Below are 21,473 nucleotides of genomic sequence, written 5' to 3'. Positions count from 1 at the left end.
CATAAACATGTAAAACTAAAATTTAAATGGATATAGATCTTTGTAAAAAAAACAGATGAATGAATGAATATGTATTTTGAGGGTCTTATAACATTTACATAGTTCTGTTTCCTTACTAAAAACCTATTGTGTTTTTTCATGCACTGGTCAGTTTTGAGTTTTGAACGCTTAATATGTCAACAAAATCAAAACAAGAATTTTGAACATGAACTTATCCAACAATCAGATTTATGTTGTGGAAATGTGTGCAAATGAGTGCATATTTAATGAGACAATGCCTCATTTGCATATTTAAACATAACATTTGAGAAATCTTGGATACGAGACATCTGTCTGAATGTACTGTATTAATCAGCTGGTTTAGTATGCCGATACCCATTTGTGAGACCTGTAGTGTTTTGCCTTAAATGACACACACCTTCCTCTTTAAAATCTACAAGCTTCTGGTTTCCAGTCCAGATCTTTAACCCCTTCATCGCATCATGACGTGTCAAAGCGCAGCACTGACCTTCAGGTCGTCCAGGTTGGCGGGCAGCGGTCCAGGTCTGACGGGGCTGATGGACGGGTTGCAGTAGCTGCTCTTCACTGGAGACGAGGAGCTGCTGCTGGTCTGGACGCTGGACGCACATGATGACTGCTGTTCACCGGACGCCCTGTTACACACACAAACACACAATTATGCTTCTCATGATCAGAAAATTGCCTAAATAATGAATCAAAATGGCATTAAAATGGAAGATTCTGTAAGATTTTGAATGTTTTTGAGGCTCTTCCGCTCATCAAGGCTGCATTTATTTGATCAAAAATACAGTAAAAAACAGTAAAATTGTGAAATATTATTACAATGTAAAATTAACTGTTTTCTATGTGAATATTATGTCAAAAAGTAACTTATTGCTTCATTTTCAGCATCATTTCTCCAGTCTTCAGTGTCACATGATCCTTCAGAAATCATTGTAATATGCTGATTTGCTGCTCAAGAAACAATATTACTATCATTATTATGTTAAAAACAGTTGTGCTGCCAAATATTTTTGTGGAAACCATATATTTTATTTTTCAGGAATCTTTGCTGAATAGAAAGTTCAAATGAACAGCATTTATTTGAAATAGAAACCTTAACGTCTTATAAATGTCTTTACTGTCACTTTTGATCAGTTCAATGCATCCTTGATGAATAAAAGCATTTCTTTTTTGAATTCTTATTGACCTCATATATGCATGCTATTATTCAAATGCTAGGGGTTGGTAAAGACCGAAATGTCAAGTGTGTAAACTCCAAAAAATAAACTCAAAAAGTCTATGAAGCAGAACAGAATTCCACTCTTAATCCGAGGAAAGTTTCATAGAAAAAATTTCATCAAAACTTCCATCTTCATTTGAGCCTTTAACTCTAGCGGTCTCTATTCTAATTCTGTTTTATCTATTTGCTTTAAAAAAAAAAACAGGTCCCATAACACGTGCACTCTCTATTCTATTTCTATTCATTGTAAAAAATGACCCTTTAACACTAGCATTCCCTATTCTTTTTCTATACTTGTTTTCTTTTTATTATGTAAAAAACCTTGCGTACTGCGTCAGGCTAACCGCGACTTGTCACAGCACTTACACATCAATGCTCTTTTGTTGATATTGATTGCTTCTATTGTAAGTCACTTTGGATAAAAGCGTCTGCTAAACATTTTCAGGTTTCCCCCTGTGTATGTATATAACCAGGACGTGTCTTATCCTCTGAGGTAAACGTATGAATGTATTTTGGCAAATATGTTCCCCATCTTTTGAAAGAGACACGTTTTTTCCTCAGTGCTGGACTCACTTGTTGAGCGTGCTCTGGTTGAGGGTCTGGTAGCTGAAGCTCTGCTGCTGATGTGGATGTGGATGTGAATGCGAGTGTGAGTTGTGCTGGTGTTTCTGCTGGCTGAGGATCTGCAGCTGCAGGAAGAGCTGCTGCTGCTGCAGGAGACGCGCATACGCCGAGTCCATCTGCGGCGGAGGAGATTTCTCTGCCTTCTGGTCCGGCGGGATGTACTGGTGGTACTTCAGCTTCTTTACTTTAGGCTTGATGTCTTTGGGTTTCTTGTGCCGGTTCTTCTCAGACATTTTGGACTGCAGAGGAATTGAAAAAATGATATTAGATTTATGTGAGTGCTTTAGAGGTTTGCATTACAATAACTTCTTATCATCCGTTTTGTGTTTAGTGATTTGAAATGGTCGAGATGTTTAGTCATACCTTGACTATTGCAGGAACAGGAATGGGTGGAGTTTCCTGGCTGTTTGTCATGTTCTCCCCCTGGTTTTGAGGGCTGCCGTCTTTTCTCAGAGACCCCTGCATAACAATCAGATTAATATAGTGTCATTAAACCATTAATAATAACTGATTGTCATGGCCTGTAAAGAGTGACGTATGAAATAATAGTCCGAAAAATGAGCAGCTTATTGAACCTTTGGACAATTTGAGTTTGATTATGTTTTATGTTTTGTATACAATTCGATCCATCAGGCTTTTATGGCTCATATAGTCTGATATAGTAAGAATATTTAGTCAGAGAGTCAAACTGAGCAAAAAATATTCAATTGATACAGATGCTGATATTCATATGATGAAATACTGATGCTTGTAATGTCATCTTTATGACAGTATAGCAGGTACTTACATGAAATTATATAAATATCAGTCGTCATTCGATCTCTCCAATAATACGTCTTAGTAAACTGAGATTTAAATGATCTAAACATATAATGCAATGCAAACCAATGATGATTGTGAGATGAACAAATAAACGCTCCTCAAAAGATGTGAGATGTTTTGGAGGCTTAGGAAGATAATTGAAAGTAAAACTTCTGGACACAAACGTTCCTCAAAAGATCCTGATCATCAGATTTCAGACTGATTTTTCTAAAAAAACGATTGATGGAGAATCAAGTAAAACTGAGCTGTTTCAGTCCACTAAGTGTTCACCTGGAAATATGACTAAAGTTATTTTTACTTTTTTAAAAATTAGTAAAGATTTGACAGCAGAAAGACACATGAAGCATGAGCTGACGGTGGATGTTTGTACTTGGTACTTTATTTGATAAAAAAAAATCTAAACTATCAACCAGACGCCAGAAGGGTGTAGTAGATTGTGTGAAACAGGTTTAACAGCAAAGTTTGATCATTTAGAGCCATTTGTGTATCAAATATGATACAGTAAACTTAGGGTTTAATAAATGGAATTACATAGAAATAATGTCTTCTGTTAAACATTTCTGCAAAATCCATAAGTTGATATCCAAGTGACACTGTTTATAAGACATTGTTTATATTCCCCAAGTACTTTACGTTAAAAAAAAACCCCACACAAGGTGATTATTATTAAACATGTACATAATTTACAACTTTCGTAAGCCACAAAGCTTAAATAAATATTCCTAAATTGTACACGCTTCTGCTCCACGTGATCTGAGCGATAGGTCATGAGGATTTGATGCCAGGTCTCCTGACAGCTTCAGCAGATGGTTTATTACTCCTGCTGCCAGAGAACGGGCAATCATTCTGAAGCTTGGAGCAATGCTGGAACAGCAGAGAGTACAATACACTTCTGAGTGTGTAAGAAACACGCTGGCATGCTGATCTGGGCTCAGAGTCAAAGAGCTGTCAGAAAATAACGGCTCCTCCAGAGGCTGAGCAGAACACTGCAGTTCACCGGATCACCACAGGGGGCAGAACACTAAAACACACCACTAGCATCATAGACTCACTATCAGCATTCAGTTTTCAGCTCATTTATTTATTTTAATTTAATTTAATTGATTAGACTTACAATATATACTATCATTTAAAAGTTTGGAATAATCAGTTTGTTCAACGTTTTTGAAAAAAGTCTCTTCTGCTCACCAAGGCTGCATTTGTTTGATTAGAAATACAGTAAAAACAGTGAGACATAATTACAATTTCTTTGTGAATATATTTATAATTTATTAAAACACAATTTCTTTACAAAAATATTATTTATTATTAATTGTTTTTTTTGTTTTTTGTTTTTTTGCAATTGTGATACTTCCATTCAAAAGTTTGAGGTTAGGCTAACATAAATTAATACTCAAAAAGGATGCGTTAAATTGACCAAAAGTGACAGCAAAGACATTTATAATGTTCCAACAGATTTCTATTTCAAATAAATGCTATTCTTTTAAACGTTCTATTCATTAAAAAAAAAATCTTGAAAAAGAAAATGTATCACAGTTTCCACAAAAATATTCAGCAGCACGACTGTTTTCAACATTGATAATAATCAGAAATATTTCTTGAGCAGTAAATCAGCATATTAGAATGATTTCTGAAGGATCGTGTGACACTGAAGACTGGAGTAATGATGCTGAAAATTCAGCGCTGCATCACTGCAATAAATTACATTTTAATACACATTCACATAGAAAATTGTTATTTTAAATTGTAATAATATTTTACTTTTTTTTTTTTTTACTGTATTTTTGATCAAATAAATGCTTTAAATCTTTGGTGAGCAAAAGAGACTTCTTTCAAAAACATTCAAAAATCTTAATTATTCCAAACTTTTGACTAATAGTGTATTTATATTTATTACCAGTAGTGTTGCTATTTTTAAAAATTATTATTGTTTTAAGTTTTTTTTGTATTTGTATTTATGGGCAAAGAAAAGCAATATAAAAAAAACAACGTATGTGTTTATATATAGCCTATTCCTTCATAGATTCCAGCTGTTTGCGATGCCCTGATTGTGTTTGCTGTGCTTTGTACGGTGACTCACGTGCTCGGTGTTGGTGAGTGTCGGTGAGCTCGAGCCGCTGCTCTTGTTCTCTGTAAGCGCTTCAGCCGAACACTGCGACTCTTCACTGTGCGGCTGATCTGGAGACAGACTCTCACTGCTGCTGTCCTCCTCAAACACGTACGAGTCCTCCTGCTGCGGGAACTTCCCATGGTTCACTGCAGAGATACAAGAGGCGAGATACAGACTCAAACGCAGTCAGATAAACTCGGCGAGAAGATCAGTCCAACAGCGAAACCAAGAAAAGATAAGAAAAACAAATGTACAGAGAGCAGCGAACATGAACGAGACTGATTAACATCTCAACGCCAGCAGTGTTTGACAGAATTACAGCCTCTGAACTCTGTGTCTGTGTAAATATTTGACTGAAAGTCTGTTTGTGTCTGATGAGTGTGTGTGTGTTAAGCGCGTGCCAGAACATCGATGCGTGTGCCTGTGCTGAACGCACCTCACCGTTTGTCATGTGCAGGGGGTTGAACACTTGTGACGCAGTGACAGGAGCCTAATAGAGCACAGGTCACACAAGGGGTCACGAGAGGGCAGTGTGTGTGTGTGTGTGTGAGAGATGTCTGACCATGTGAGCTGGCAGCAGCAGTGCAGGGACTGGTTTAAATCAGCACAAGCACTCTCTCAGTTAGGCACACACACATACAGGTTTCATGTTTTCATGTTTTATGGGTTCATTCCATAGGTTTAATGGTTTTTATACTGTACAAACTGTATTTTCTATAACCTTACCCTAACCTTATAAACTGCTTTCCTCGTGAGGACCAAAAAAATGTCAAAATGCACTGGTTTTATTATCTTGTGGGGACATTTGGTCCCCATAACATAGACAATACCAGGTATTCTCTCTCTCTCTCTCTCTCTCTCTCGTGTGAGTTATTTCCTTCTCATGTTGATGTTGGATGGTTGTGGTGTTATGATGAGGTCCAGTGAGCTCCTCACTGTCCATTTACTCTATCTTAGATCATCTGAGACAGTGTTTGTAAAGAAAATGCCCCGTCTGTGCAATGCCATTCTGCCCTTTCTTTATTAAGTTTTTTTGTTTTCTTTTGCTTACAGTTGCTTACAGCTTCTGAAGCTGTACCTCCTTTTCTCTGAACTCTACACACAAAACACAAGCACACAAGATGCAAAACATTACACATCTCTTGCAAGCAAAACTACTTAAAAACTAGTTTAATTCTTACCGTGGTGGACAGTAAGTATTTTTACTTTGTTACTGTACTTAAGTATAGTTCTCAAGTATCTGTACTTTACTTGAGTATTTTTATTTTGGGAAACTTTTACTTGTACTTCACTACATCCCAAATCATAATCTTGTACTTTTTACTCCAAAACATGTCTTTCCTCGTTATTTTGAACTGGAGAAATCGTCACGCACTATGTGAAGCGATAGCGATGCACGATTTGTGAAGGAGCTGATTATTTTCAAAGAACCTGTTAAATTGGTTCGCAAATCACACTGAATGATTAATTCGCGAATTGGTTTGAGCAAATTGCAGCAGTTTTCGAGTCAACAAATCACTGATTCATATGATCTGATCAGAGCGAGTCTCCAGTTAACAAATCATTGAATTCAAAGGTCTGTCTCAAAATGTACCAAGAATGGGAAATCCTTGGAGCTTGAGTGCATGCGCAACTGATGGTGTGAAAAGTAAGTTACTAATGTCAAATTTTAGCATTTATTACTTTATATAAACATAAAATTTATGTCATGAGAGTCCATTGTTTGCGAACTAAAGCTGCTGTAAAAGGGCTGTTTAAGCCCACTGTATGAAATGCTTAAACGTATATATATATATGTCCATATTTGTGTATTATCACCTGAACAGGGTTGATATTCAATGGGGTTAATGTTAAAATAATGCAAATTAATGCCCATGCTACCCTGCTGCCCCCTTATTTCTACATATACTTTATGGTCTATTTTGTTATTTTCACTTGTTTGCACACTTGAATTATCAGTAATTATCAGTAGTGATCAGTGTATGACGTATTTTTTTAGCAGGAGGATAGAGTATATAAAATTGCAAAATAAATATTCATCAATCAGTACTTTTTACTTTTAATACTTAAGTACAAGAGCTACACAAGAGCTGTTTGTTTTGATTGACGCGCCTAATGTAGAGAACTGTATTTAACATTTTGTCAAATGTTTGTTTTACAATTGCAAACTGAGTGTAAAGCAGATCATTGGCTTGCAGATTCAAGTGAATGGTTTCACTGAGTGAGCCTCAACTACAACTTTAAGTGGGTAAGCTAAGCAATTTAAAAAAAAAACTCTAATGGAAAGTGGCATCATGCCAGAAGACATGCATCTCATGCACTTCATGCACATTTGAGAAGAGACTGTGACAACACAGCACATTGCAGAGAAGCGTTTGTTCAACATATATCATATATTTGAATTTGACACGACAGAAGTGTAGCAGGCCTAATGGCGAGCTGAGCATTCTGGGAAGGGCATCTCAGACGGTCGCCTCTGCTCAAACACCTTTGTAGGTGGTTCGACGGAGCCGCATAAATCACGTGGAGTCAAAACAGAGAATGAGAGGGACATTCATTTGATCTCCAGCGAACAGGGTGGATCTAAATACAGCTGCTGTTTGTCTCAATAAAACACGCTGCTCCTCCAGCAGAGGTAATATAAACCACCGTCCCCAGCCTCACACGGCTTACGCAACACATTCAGCCGCAGCCTCAGGGGAAACATGGACATGTTTACTTTCAGCATGTCCGAAAACACTGGATCTGAGCGCACAACATACTGCGGTCGGACGACATAGTAAACACAGTTAATGCCCGTGAGCGAGAGCCCATGGCCTCCTAAATCAAGCTGTGTTTGTTGAGCCAAAGGTTGGGAGGATTGTGAGGAATCTCGCTCAACATCACTAGCGAGGAATTCGCTCATGCAAAGAAGATGCAACATAAAGTCGTGATATGGATTCAGGAGTTAGTGATGCAACTACAACCACACAAAATTGTTTTCGCATTCAAATATCTAAAATAATTCAGTTTAGATATTAAGATATCTATATTTTTAGATATTAACTTCATTATTTAAGAACAAAGTTTATTTTTCCAACCCCACTGACAGATTTTTTAAGCAAAAACCCACTTAATTTGGAGTTAATTAAGACTTCATATCTTATTCTGCTTTACAAGTACTGTATATGTAACTTTATTTAAAGGCATATTTCACCCAAAAATGGTGAAATTATTTTGTCATTATTTACTCTCCCTCATGTATGAGTTTCTTTCTTCTGCTGAACACAAAAGAAGATATTTTGAAGATGTGTAACCAAACAGCTGACGGTAGCCATTGACCTTCATATATTTTTTCACATTCAATGGAAGTCAATGGCTACCATCAACTGTTTGGTTCCATATTTTATTTTATTAAATTTTTTCCATACTTTGGAAGTTAAAAACAGTTTTTTCTATATTATGGAAGTCGATGGCTACCGTCAACTATTTGGTTCCATATAATTTCTTTTTTTTCTTCCATACTGTGGAAGTGAATGGCTACCATCGACTGTTTGGTTCCATATAATTTCTTTTTTTTCTTCTTTTTTTTCTCCATACTATGGAAGTCAGTGGCAACGTTCAACTGCTTGGTTCCAAATTTTTTTTTTTTTCCCCAAACTACAGAGGTCAATGGATACCATCAACAGTTTTATTACCCATGTTCTTCAAAATATCATCTTTTGTGTTCAACAGAAAAAAAAAAATCATACAGGAACATACACACAAAATTCTGTCGAGTAAATAATGAGAGAATTTTCATTTTTGTGTCAACTCTCCCTTTAAGAATGGTTAGATGTTTGTACTTGAAAACAAGACACAAACATTGGAGGAAGAACTTCATTTTTTGCAGTGGTTAGTGAAGACCATTTCATGAAAACAAAATGAGCTGTGCTTTGCTCCGATACCTTTCATAGCTGCTTCTTTAACAGTGGAATCGACAGGAATGATGTTCTTCTCCACCAGCTCCAGCGGGCCAGGTCTGAGAGCGATTCTCTCATTCAGGTTGTCAGCCAGTCTGGCTCGCTTTAGTTTGGTCTGTGAGTCGTGTGCGGGACCTTCGGCAGCGGGTTCTGCAGTAAACACACTATTAATCCAGCACAGCAGCTCTTCAGTCAAACACACACATGATGCAGCACGGAGAATAAGCAGTTATCATGTCGCAAGCCGCTCAGACCGAAGCGTTGAACGCTGCACTGTAAACAGTTCGACGGGTGCAGCTAACAACATGATACACTCACAGCATGCAATCGAGTCAATGTTATAATGTTATCTGAATCATTCCGTGTGTATTTACACTGTAAAAATTATTTGTCAAAGTTGCAAATAAAACAAAGATTATTGGAGCATGTTTTACAGAAAAATACTATTTAATTCGGTGTGTTACTTGCTATTTCTCTAAATTTACAAGCAATTTCTGAGTGAAAACTGATTTTGTTTTTATTTTTTAAAGCCCTTACCTTGTAGAATATGCATGTTGACAAGCTCTGATTTCTCTGGTCGACTTCTGATTTTGTGTTTTAAATAATCTCCAGTCTGAAACGTCAAATATTAAAAAACATTAAATATAATGAGTTGGATTTTTACACACTTTCACTATAATTCTGTAGAGTCGACCTGAATCAAATTAGTTTCATAACCGATGAGCATCGTTTACACTAACCCTCTGTGTGTGTGTGTGTTTGTGTGTGCCAAAACCTTTACCAAGTTTCATATATTCATTCAGATAAAGTAAAAAAAAAAAAAAAACATCACCAGAGGATTAAACTGAACAGAATAAACTTTGAACTAAATTCATCTGAATAATAACTCTCCTGTCTTCTGTAGAACTGCTTTACAGCTGAAATTAAATTAGTTTGATGACGTTTCATTGTTTCATCATGGTTTCTGGTATTTTCCAGTTTATTAGCTGCATGCTTTGACACAATCTGTATTGACTTGATTTGAGCAAGACAAGTAATTATGAGACAATTAACTAGTATTGATGTCAGAAAATGATGCTATTTTTAATAATTTCTCATTAGAACGATTTCTTGTTGATGGTGTGTGCTGCATGACTTTGGTTGTGAAGGATTGTGTGCTAAATCGTTGTTTGGTTCTTCTAACCTTGGATCGCTCAAGACTTTTCCTCTGTTCGTGGAACGCAGCCGGACTCTTCAAGGCTGGAAAAACAAATGAGAAACTGAGTAAATGTGATCGTTTATCTGTGAACACACTGTCAATGATTCTTACATAAATCATCTCTGCCAGCGTCTGATCTGGCCCGTGTTTCTCTGCTAAAGCTGAATTATAGTCCTGAATCAAATGTCTGACTGACACAGACATACTCGTTTCTGCTTTTGTTTTAGTGCTGCTTGCTAAACGTCGCTATTAAAGTTGTTTTCTGAGTGAAACTAAATCACAAAAATTTCATTTAAAGTCGAAAATATCACCAATAGGCAACTACCCACAACACACTAGCATTATAAGTTTTGGCACAGATGAGCATCACTCATGATTTCTTCAAAAATTGCAAAAATGTATGATTATTTTGTTGTTGATCAGCAGAGCTGTTGGGTAATCTTTGGTCTGTCATTGATATTCAACACATGGCCGACTTATTGTTATGTTATTGGAAACATTTATAGTGTTTTCTACAGAAGTTCTGCTCAGGTGCAGCCTTTCATTGCATACTAGAATCTAGATCACATGGAACAGGAAAAACACCAAGAAACTAAGACAAACTCAACATTAAAACATTAACCGATTACATATGATTCAGACAACACAAGAACATCTCAAGCATTTCAAAACAAAAAGGTACTGTATACAGGACATATTTCTTACAAAATATCATTTTTACATAACATTTTACCATCCACCACACTTTCTGCATGCTATTCATCACATTAATTATTATATTTTAATTCAATATAATTAAATGAATTAAAGCTGCAGTCCGTAATTTTGCCTCTTTGTCGCCATCTCTGTTTGAAACCTGCAATTGCTGTTACTTGTGGAATTATTTTCATTATGTGGGTTGTGCTCCGGCACGGCTCCAGCGCGGATGAATCTAATGAGTATGTGTGGCTTTCAGTCACCGCACCGGTATGGATACTATACTTAGAATCGCAGATTCTAGCCTACGTCTTGGAAGTATGACCCAAATATGAATTTTCACTGGATATTGTCATCTGAACAAGTAAGTAACAAGTCTGCCACGTTTGTTCTGACCAACTGAGGAAAAAAAGCATTAAAATAAATCGCGCTACCAATGGTGATTATATCTAACGGTCAGTTAGCTCATATCACATCAAACCATGCAAATTATTCTTATTGTTATACTTTGTTCTCAAATTGTTAATGTTTACAACATCAGCATTGCCTACATGTATGTAGTGTGTATTAGCGTGTAGGTTTCAATTTCTGTGTAGATGTTCAATTTCTGTTCAATTTAGCGTGTAGATTTCAATTTCTTTTTCAATGTTTAATTGTCATACCATTCAAATTTCATATTAAGAAATTCTTTTAACCCAAAAAGCAAATTATTCTTCCTTCGAACTGGTTCTCTCTGATACAAATCCTGTGTAATCCCAGGCAATCTGTAATCAGATGCATATTTAAAACTGGAATAATTTAATTTCAGTCACACTTGTTTCATAAATACATAATCCTTTCTGGATTACAATCCAGCATCAAAATGATAAATTTAATTATTCCAGCTGCTGTGAGAAAAGGCTAACAATCCACCACCAGGAGAATCCGCACATGCGATAGCCTAGTAGCCGGGACTCAATCTTTATGTTTACGGACGTGATGTAATGACGCAGCAGCATGCTTGAATTTCCCGCAAAAACCTACCCGTACCACTCAAACTAGAAAACATTATTATAAGCCAACCGTTGTGAATCGGGCTAAAGTAAGGTGATTGACTGGCTGGTTATACACTTGCTCAAATACTGATTTTGGATCATTTTTAACCAAAAAAAGTTACAGACTGCAGCTTTAACTCTTGGGAATTTTTTAAAGCATAAATCTAAAAAAAAGTGTTTTTTGTTTTTGTTTTTGTTTTTAAAATACCATCCATTCTATTTAAATTTAATCTGAAATATTCTTTAAAAAGAATTCTTAATATATTGTGAAATTTTGCATCTCAAGTAAATGTAACCTAAAGGGATAGTTCACCCAAAAAAGAAAATTCTGTCATCATTTACTTTCACAGTTGTTCTAAAAAAAATTAAAATGAAAAAAATAAATAATAATAATTCCATGATTCATTTGTTGAATGCAGACCAAAGCATGTATGCACTGAATAATATTTTATCTACATGCATTACAATATATATTATTTAATGCAAATTTAATTTAAAATTCTGTTTTTGTCTTTAAAATGATCCTGGTGGACTTCTGTCACGCTTTGCTCTAATAGCTCATAGGCTTTACTTTCTGTCTCTGTCAGTCTAAAATCTATTACTTTTTGTTTCAATGGTTCTTCAAAAGGTTGCACACACATACAGTCTCATTACATTGCTACAGAAGTCAAAGAAGAAAATGTGAATGTCAGAGGAGAGAGGCTGTGAAGAGCAGCGGCTCCTCAGACACACGCCTGACCGTCTAATGAAGAGCAGATGTGCTCAGAGAAATGTACACACACCGCATATGTGCAAAACCACAGCGAATATTGAAATATCACCTATGCAACCAATAGCATAATTCCAGCCATTGAAATGTAAGGTGCATTCTGATTTATGAGAGAGCATTAGCTCTTAGCATTAGATCTTCTGCGTTCTGCTGGACGTACTCCTCATGAGATACTGCCATATGTTAATAAAACAAACACTAGAACAATTGTCATAAGTCACACAGAATAAAACATGACTCACACGGGCAGTAAAAAGCAAAGAAAACATGCATTTTCTAAACACTTTTTCTATAACTATGCATGCGTTCCCACATGTATTTAGATCAGCACCTATTTAAATGCTTAAAAAAACTTTTTATCTGAGTTTGCCGACCTGTTGTCTGCTGTAAAAAGATAAACAGCCATTGAAAGTTTTTTTTAGGAGCTCAGACCCGTTCAGTCACAGGTCTGTGTGGTTTATCTCCAGCAGACCTGCTGAAATCCAGACTCCAGCGGCTGAATCTCCTATTACATCAACAGACCGGTCAACAGTTCAATTAAAACCGACTGTATTTACGACTGTATTTGAATAGAGATACTGGTATATTTATGAAACCTAAATCTAAAGTCTCCGGTACACCGGTAAGGCTGCGGTATATTTTAGAAGCTGTTTTCTTTAATATCTTTGTGTGTTTAGCTATGAATCATCTTTAAATATATATGCTCATTGGTCCTTTATTCAAAAAAATTCACTTCACAAATAAATTGACTTGAAAGCCGCTCTTCTGTGATGTCTGAATTAAATTCACTTTTATATTTTGAAATCATGATGATGAAAGAGGACGATTAAATAATTAAATTCCTAAAAAGTAAGTTTTCCATAAAAAAACAAAAAAAAACAAACAAACAAAAAAAAAAAACAGAAAATGATGTCATGGAGTCAAGTGCCTTTTAATGTAAAACAAATGTTGTTCAGGCTGTAAAATGCATAAATGCATTCAAATAAATAAATAAAACCCAAACAAACAAATACAATTATGATGCTTATAATTAAATCATTTTGTGTTTGCAAAAAACTTTCTACTTTGAAAAAAAATATTTAGAAAATAATGTTTAAGACATCTACATTTAAGCTGTAAGGACAGTATGTTAATGAGATTTACTTGATGGGTCCATTTTAAATAGTCATTAAATAAAAGCTTTTCTTTAAAAAATGGTATAGAAGTTTCTGAAAACCATATGAACTGAACATCAATACAAAAAGTACGTTTTTTATTTATTTTTATTGTGGACACACTTATATGTTAGCAATGATGGCTTAAAAACGACTAAAAACCCTTGAAACTGAAGCATGCAGAATGTCCTTGATCTCATTTTCAGGTTATAAAGCGAAGCTGCTTTGCCTGATCATCTGTTTATTATCGTTCCTCTCAGCCGTTTGAATGGGCAGATAAACTGTGAGAGCGTTCTGTGCCTGGTGTGTGTGTGTGTGTGCCAGATCCAGCTATGTGAACGGGGCTCTTCTATGTAAATGTTAACAGGTGTGGAGTGTGTGATCTTCAGCTCACGTGACGCTTGCTGGCTGACGTTGCCATGAAAGCATTTCGGTCATTTATCAGGTACCCATAATGCAGTGTGATGTAGTCAGAGGAGTGCTGGTGTTACTCACGAGGCATGATGCCCTGGTCAGCGAGCTGCTCTCGTGTCCTCCTCTGCTGGAGTCTCAGCTGCAGGACTGTGGGTGGAGGAGGAAACAGATAATGACTCATCATGAGAGAAGCTGGACAAATCAGACAGAAATCTGTGTCCGGCGAAGGAACACATCATCCCGTACAGACGGGCAGATGCTGCACACACACATTAACGGGCCACCTCTTACATTTATGAGCGCCTCCCTCCTCTCAGACTTCAGGAGGACCACACACTGAAGGAAGATTTGTTTAAAGCCAGGAGCTGTGTTTATCATGGACCTACATCCTGTTTTAAGAAATATTTGTGGGTCTGTTGCTTCATTTTTGTCTTTGTTTTGGGTGGTGTGTCTCTCATCACGGCAATCTACCCTGTCACTGCACGAGTGTCCATGTATTACGTCTGTGTATAATCTACTGTATGTAAAAAAAAATGGCTTTGCTTCTTTATAAATTACGTTTTACCAGACATTTAGTTCAACAGCAATGGGACTTTCGGTTGTTTGTATCACTCTGAATGTGTTTGCGTGTTCCAGACAGATGTTAGTAGAAGCAAATGTTGAGAATGTTTCAGTCACTCTTTCTTCAAGCTGATTTGTTCAAAACATTGATTCATTCAGGAAAAAACAAATAATTGTATTTAGGAAAGAGTCGTTGAATCACTCACTCAAGCAATTTATTCAAGACACTGATTTGTTCAGAAACAAAAGAATTAACTGTCTTTATGAGTGAGTCATTGAATCATTCAATTAAACAATTCTTATAAAGCACTGATTAATTCAGAAACAAGTAATCATTTTTATGAGAGAGTTAATCAGACATTTACTAAAGTGATTTGTTCAAAACATTGATTCATTCAGGAACAAAACAAATAACTGTCTTTATGAAAGAATCATTGAATCACTCACTCAAACGATTTGTTCAAAACACTGATTCATTCAGAAGCAAAACAAGTAATGCCTTGTCCAAATACCCACACTTGCGGTCTTGGCCACTTGAGAGCGTGTGCGCAAGACTGTCCCACGTCTTAAAAACGCCAAAAAGCAGTGCCCTAAATCCACACTCTGGAGTGCTATTCGAGGAAAAACAAAGTGTTGCACGTTTTATTGGTGCAAAGATGAGTAGTGGTGATATTTATTTTGTACAACATTTGCATCTGCTTTTTATTACTTAAGCACCACAAATTAAATTGTGTCATGATATAGGGACTACTGAGCAGACAGTTGTTTTTAAAATGCAAAGCATTTAAAATAAGAATAAATCTCTGTAAACACTAGCATTTTTACAACACTATTAGTGTATCCCATCAGGTAATGAAAAGTTTGACACACACTTGTGGTCCTCATCCTCACTTGAACACTTGGGCCAAATACAGGAAATACGTCATATAAGTAGTCAAGTGGTCAAGTGCAAAGACAAGTGCAAGTGTGGGTATTTGGACAAGGCTCTTTATGAATGAGTCATTGAGTCATTCACTCAAATGATTTGTTCTAAACACTGATTAATTCAGGAACAAAACAAGTAATTGTCTTTAAGAGCAAGTCATTGAATCATTCACTCAAGCGATTTGTTCAAAACACTGATTCATTCATAAATAATAAATTTAAAGGCCCCGTCACACCAAAAACAATAACTATAAAGATAATTACTTTAGCATCCGCAACAGTGGACGATATCGTCTGTTTGTTCTAAGCACAAGTGCGTCTGCTACTTGAAATTCTCAAGCTCATTATATCAATGTTTTTACCATTTATCAGCTAGAAAAAATGTTCTGAAATTGATTCCAACGATGTTGTTACTTTGTGCCTTTATCATTACAGCTGTGGTGTGGACTCTGCTATTCTTTAATACTGAGAGCTATATCGTTATCTTTATAGTTATCGTCCTTGGTGTGAATTCTAAAGCCCTGACTAATTAAAGGGGTCATCGGATGACCATTTTCCACAAGTTGGTATGATTCTTTAGGGTCTTAATGAAAGGTCTATAACATACTTTGGTTAAAGCTAGTTTAAAAAAACACCCTTTTTACCCCTGTCAAAATCAGCTCTGTTTTCAGCAAGCTGTTTTTTAGTCCATGTCGCTTTAAATGCTAATGAGCTCTGCTGACCCCGCCCCTCTCTTCTGTGGGGTAACGAGCAGACTGTAAATTTCAGCCACAAAACTGGCTAACTAGCACATTATTAGGAAAGGTGATTTGCAAAGATTCATAAAAAAACCCTTATACTCACTTCTTCTGTAGATGAAGCTGGATCACGAATGATTCGCGCGAACATAGAGACGCATTTAGACAGATCGGGGATCGGCACGTTCCCTTCAAAAACGAAAGTAACGTTAATCCTGTGCGTCTTCAGCGGCTCAGATGTCGGGAGTAAATGACGACTGCTATGTTCATTATTACATCCAACAACAAAGCACCTCAATCGCTTAATCGGAGACGTTCTTGTCTTCCCCTGCACCGGAGTCGACACAATGGTGGACAGCTCTCAGCTCACTCAGGGCGTAATGGTAAGACGGTCTTGTCAATCAACTATCGTGGGAGCAGTCTGTGCAGAACTACGTCATTCTGACAGGAATCTCAGGACAGCCTGATTTTAAAATAGGGATTTAAAAAAAAAAAAACACTGGGTGGATTTTTATCATTACAGGATGGATGTGTACACACACTTCCAACACACATTTATGTTCAAACAACTTGTAAAGTGAATTTTGCATCCGATGACCCCTTTAAGAAACAAGTAATTGTCTTTATAAGTGAATTAATGAGTCATTCACTAAAGCAATTTGTTCAAAACACTGAATTATTCAGGAACATTATGTCTTTATGAGGGAGTCATTGAATCTCTCACTTGAGTAATTTATTCAATGACTGTGTGTGTTGATTGTATTTTCGCCTCATCTGGAACTATTTTCATTGGTGGAGGAAACATAAACAAAGTAAATGGCAATATTGTGTCTAAAAATGTAAGTTACTCAGTGATGTTTACTGAACTGTATAACAGCAATATCACACTCACAATTACAAGATATTGTTGAAATACATTTCCCGCAAAACGAACGCTGGTTAACGTGTGGACATGCAACAGCTCTTGTACTTGTCAAAGTTCATTTGATCGTCCATTCGTTCTTCCATTTATCATCGCAATCAATCAACCAGCTGCATAATTGTGTTGTCAACACAAAAGCAGGCAGACTGACTGATGGCTGCGTGTTCGTAGAGCTGAGATCATGCATCAGCTATCTGCATACATCTGCTTTTGTTTAGGTCACACAACCTGCGCTTCTGTGTCCAGCGCCAGCATCTGTCATGCACTGCAAGTATGTGGACAAACAAGAGAAATCTAATGATGTCGAGCTCTGGCACACCGACACAACCTCTCACGCACAAATAATACTGCCAGCTCTCGCATGATCGCTGATATGAACTGAGACGAGCAGTGCCAGTCTGCTTTTGGCGGATGGAACGAAACTCAATCTGGACCAATCTAGATCAAAATTTTAATGCTGTTTGTTCGCTATAAGAACAGTCACTGGACCTCATGTTTGCTCTCCAGAAACAGGTGAGTTCATAAAAGCCCAAAGTGGAAAAATGCCTCCTGGCAAAGTGACACATTTTAGCAGGGCAAACGAAAGCACCAGACCCATGATTGCCCTCAGTGATTGCCCTCAATAAGAATTATCACAGCTTTGCAGACAAACTGGATCACATAACCCTCCACAATCAAAACCAGATGATCTGACTCAATAGCACAAAAATAGCTGCAGCCGTTGTCTTCAAGGCACATACCTGCAAAAACAACTTGTACCCTGTATAATTTGCCCTAATGAGAACAATTACGTATTAATTATGCAATTGCACAATACTCATGCTATGTTAGAATATAACACAGTTTGTCTTGTTTGGGTTGTGTAAGTCTATTAAACTCAAATGTCATGAGCTGCGTGACAAATGCCTTGAACTTTGATGTTAACTGCATTGCCTGTAAATAGCAAGGCTGTAATCTTGACATGACACAGGCAGCCGTGACACATGCACATTCAGACTCTGAGGCACATGGTGACGTGTCTCAAGCAGAACATAGAGTTCAGACATGAAGCACTTTATATACACTAAAAATAAAGGTTCTTCTATGGCATCTGTGGTTCCTTGAAGAACCTTTAACATCCATGGAGCCACTAAAGGTTCTTTAGATTATTGAAATATTTTCACACTAGGAAAAAAAATGGTTCTTTTAAGAACTGACCTCATTTGGAACCTTTATTTTTAAGAGTGCGAAACCTTTCCATTCTATGAAGCGTTCTTTTTAGTGGAAATTGTTCTTTAGAAGGAAAAATGGTTCTTCCTTTAAGAGCAGTTCACTGAAAGGTTCTTTTTGGGACACAAAATAGTTCTTCTATGGCAAACCCCCATTTTTAAGAGTGTAAACACTAAATAGATGTGTGTTCATCAGGGAAATCTGAACCTCTGAAGGTCATGATGTTCATTTTCTGTGAGTGAGGAATGATTGCAAGGTATGTTGGGAGATTTGAGGCCAAACGCTTTTGTGTTTTCATGCATGCACAAACACAGAGCAAACAGGAACCAGCGATGGCTCTTTAACTTCTGCCTGGCATGTTCTGTTTTCATGCCAACGGCACGTCAAACTATTGATCAAAGCTGTTGTTCAGACCCTTTTTAATTTGAGGCAGTTAACCCATTAATGCAGGTTTATTTGCAGTTTTTTCATATGAATGGACTGTGCAACTCATATGTAACTTTTAAGTGCATTTCTATCATTTAGATCAGATTTTTCACATAAAGATGATTTAAATATGACATATCTCTCTAGAAATGTCTGTAGAAAGACTAAAATAATGGCTTTTACAGTACCTACTAAAACTACATTTTTGACTAAACACCTTGACATGGCAGCATTGATCATTGTTTAGACCCTTTCTAGCATGAGGAAATCAACCAATTATTGCCCAGATTTCTTAATTATTTGCAATTTTCCATCCACATGTACTGTGCAGTTCATTGAAATTTAGATTTTTCAAAAGCAACCCTTTAAGTGTTTAAAAAATAAAAAAAAAAAAAATTCATATTTAAATGTTTTCACATATAAATTGTATACATATGGCAATTTTATCTCTATAGAACATTCAAAGAAAAGACAATGGATTTTTACAGCCAGCTAAACACCACAGCACACTTTGGGCGGGTTATCATAAGCTCTTACTATGTGTATGTTAATAAAAACATCTATTGTCACCCAAAAACATTAACAGCCTTTAGTTGCCTGTGAGCTTTAACAATTTAAACGTGTCTGTAATCCTCTTTAAAAGCCTAGTGACAACATTTCAGACCTTGACCTCAGATGTACGAGTATAGAAAACATTTAAACGGGTTATGTAATCTCATGGCCGCCCATGTCCTGTTGAAGAACCTCAATGAGCCAAACACGTCCACAGGGAACATACTGTATGATTCCTATCAGAACAGCTCAATCACACACACATGCACACACACACATACACATGCTCACTGAACAGACAACACACACAGCTACAAACCTTACATCTGTGCTGCATCAGAGCACTAATGTGTGCTGTTCACAACACTCCAATGTTTAAGTTTTCCCATCATGCCACTGTGTGGAACAGCCTTACATCTCCACTTCCCTTGAGCATAGAGCTCATTTCCCTTTGCTGAAGGAAGAGCTCAATTTTGTCTGTAATTTTGAGCAGTAAGCCATTATTGTCCCAAACCAGAGCGCTGCTGTGAACTCAAACACGGCGTTCGAGAGGAAAGCTAAGCTAGAGTTTGTTTGTTGGGCCATAAATTTTGATGGTTGGCCGACAGAAGCAAAGAAGATCTTCAGAGACTCTGACATTGTGGTTATTCAGTAACACTTTCATCAGAAAGGTGGCAGCATTGTTCATAGTACATGTGCATGTTACACTGAACGGCTTCAGCAGATGAACAGAGACAGAGAGAAAGAATTCGAAAGAAACACAAAGAGTGGATAGTAGTAAACAATACAAGTGTGAAGTAATTAAAAAGCCAGATGTAAGAGTTTGTGTTTACACTGAATGATTTTCTTCCTCAGTATTTCTGTATTGTTTTCCAATGCAAATATCTAAACATTCTTAAAATGAAGATATATTTACTTGAAAATCAAACATGACTGACAAATGTCAAAATGAAGTGAATGTATGCTTAAAACAAGAAGAAGAAAAAAAAATCTGCTCTCACTGACCCGCCCCATTTTAGGCATAAACTTGTTTAATTTTGTAATTTTGATGAATTTGTCAATATCTTAACATCATCAGATAAATGCACCTAAGAATATTTAGATAATTGTACTGGACAACAAGACGAAAATACGAAGAAAATCATGTTTTTGCACAGGTTAAGTGGTACCTAATGACCTTTGACCCCTGTATCAAAGCACTTGAGGCTTTTAGAAGCGGTGAGGCTAAAAGTGTATGCAACGACCAACAGGTACAAAACCAAAATAGCTTCATATTCCAGAGTAAAGTGCATATAACATACTTACAAACATTTTGTGAATTGTAAGAACTCATCATGCATTGGTAAATAATCCTAATAAGTTTCCTAAAAGCATTTCTTTTGGAGGTGAAACAAAGATCTCACCTGATTTAAACTTGCTGCGAATCAGAATGGAATGTTCAGATCCCAGTAGAGTCATTGTGTTCCAGTGTCAAAGCATCAAGTGCGTCGCTTCAACCTCTCATAGCACACACTATCCGCATGCATTCACGCGCTCAAGCGCTTTGGTCCCATGCAGAACTGATTCTCTGCTCCATGAGAGAGAAACTGATATGCGGCGCTGCTGGGAGGGTCTTAAAGCTGAGGAGGCTCGACTGAGTCCCACCTCCTTCAGCTCCTTTACACACACACACACACACACACACAGACATATGCACAAACAAACCCTGAGCAATCTCAAATTAACATGTGGTCGTAATTAGTAGCAGAATGATCTTCATTTGAAGTGTGGGAGACTTTAATACTTAGATTCCCATATGAGCTGTTAAGTGTGGTAACGTGTTGCCAATCGCACAGTCGATACACGTTATCTTATCTGTAGTGTTGGATTCTCCACTCGGAAAACAAGCAGCCCTTCCTCCGGCTCCTACAGGCTGTCAAAACATTGGTCAGGGCTTCGCTGTGTCTCCGGCCCGCATTAAACAAGTGCTGGCACCGAAGCGCTGCTCTTGGACGGGCTTTTGTGCAATTAGCTGTAAGAACATCTAGGATCGTGTGATGTGCCGTTGTGTGGTTTGAGCAGGCCTTTCAAATCAATTTAATCAAAAGTGTACAAATATGGAATTAAAAATAGATGTTGAGCCGCAGGGTTTTCATGG

General features: G+C 37.0%; 1 protein-coding gene across 10 annotated transcripts in view; it reads right to left on the bottom strand.

Moving 5' to 3' along the window:
• The window catches only part of myocd (myocardin), a 129,606-nt gene that overhangs the window by 8,477 nt on the left and 99,656 nt on the right, over positions 1-21,473 (bottom strand). For 9 of the 10 annotated variants that reach the window (XM_058792813.1, XM_058792812.1, XM_058792818.1 and 6 more), the window contains 8 exons: positions 14,087-14,152; positions 9,924-9,979; positions 9,278-9,353; positions 8,726-8,890; positions 4,770-4,945; positions 2,231-2,326; positions 1,817-2,106; positions 509-653 (listed from right to left, as the gene is read on the bottom strand). In XM_058792813.1, coding sequence (XP_058648796.1) covers positions 509-653; positions 1,817-2,106; positions 2,231-2,326; positions 4,770-4,945; positions 8,726-8,890; positions 9,278-9,353; positions 9,924-9,979; positions 14,087-14,152 — 1,070 coding nt within the window. Of the gene's footprint in view, positions 1-508; positions 654-1,816; positions 2,107-2,230; positions 2,327-4,769; positions 4,946-8,725; positions 8,891-9,277; positions 9,354-9,923; positions 9,980-14,086; positions 14,153-20,739; positions 20,918-21,473 lie in introns of those variants that run through there. The other variant, XM_058792816.1, reaches the window with a different exon arrangement.

The sequence above is a fragment of the Onychostoma macrolepis genome, chromosome 12 (assembly GCF_012432095.1).
Source record: "Onychostoma macrolepis isolate SWU-2019 chromosome 12, ASM1243209v1, whole genome shotgun sequence".
Lineage (NCBI taxonomy): Eukaryota > Metazoa > Chordata > Actinopteri > Cypriniformes > Cyprinidae > Onychostoma > Onychostoma macrolepis.
Note: the sequence above shows the minus strand (reverse complement) of the source record. Positions and strands in the feature narration are given on the sequence as shown.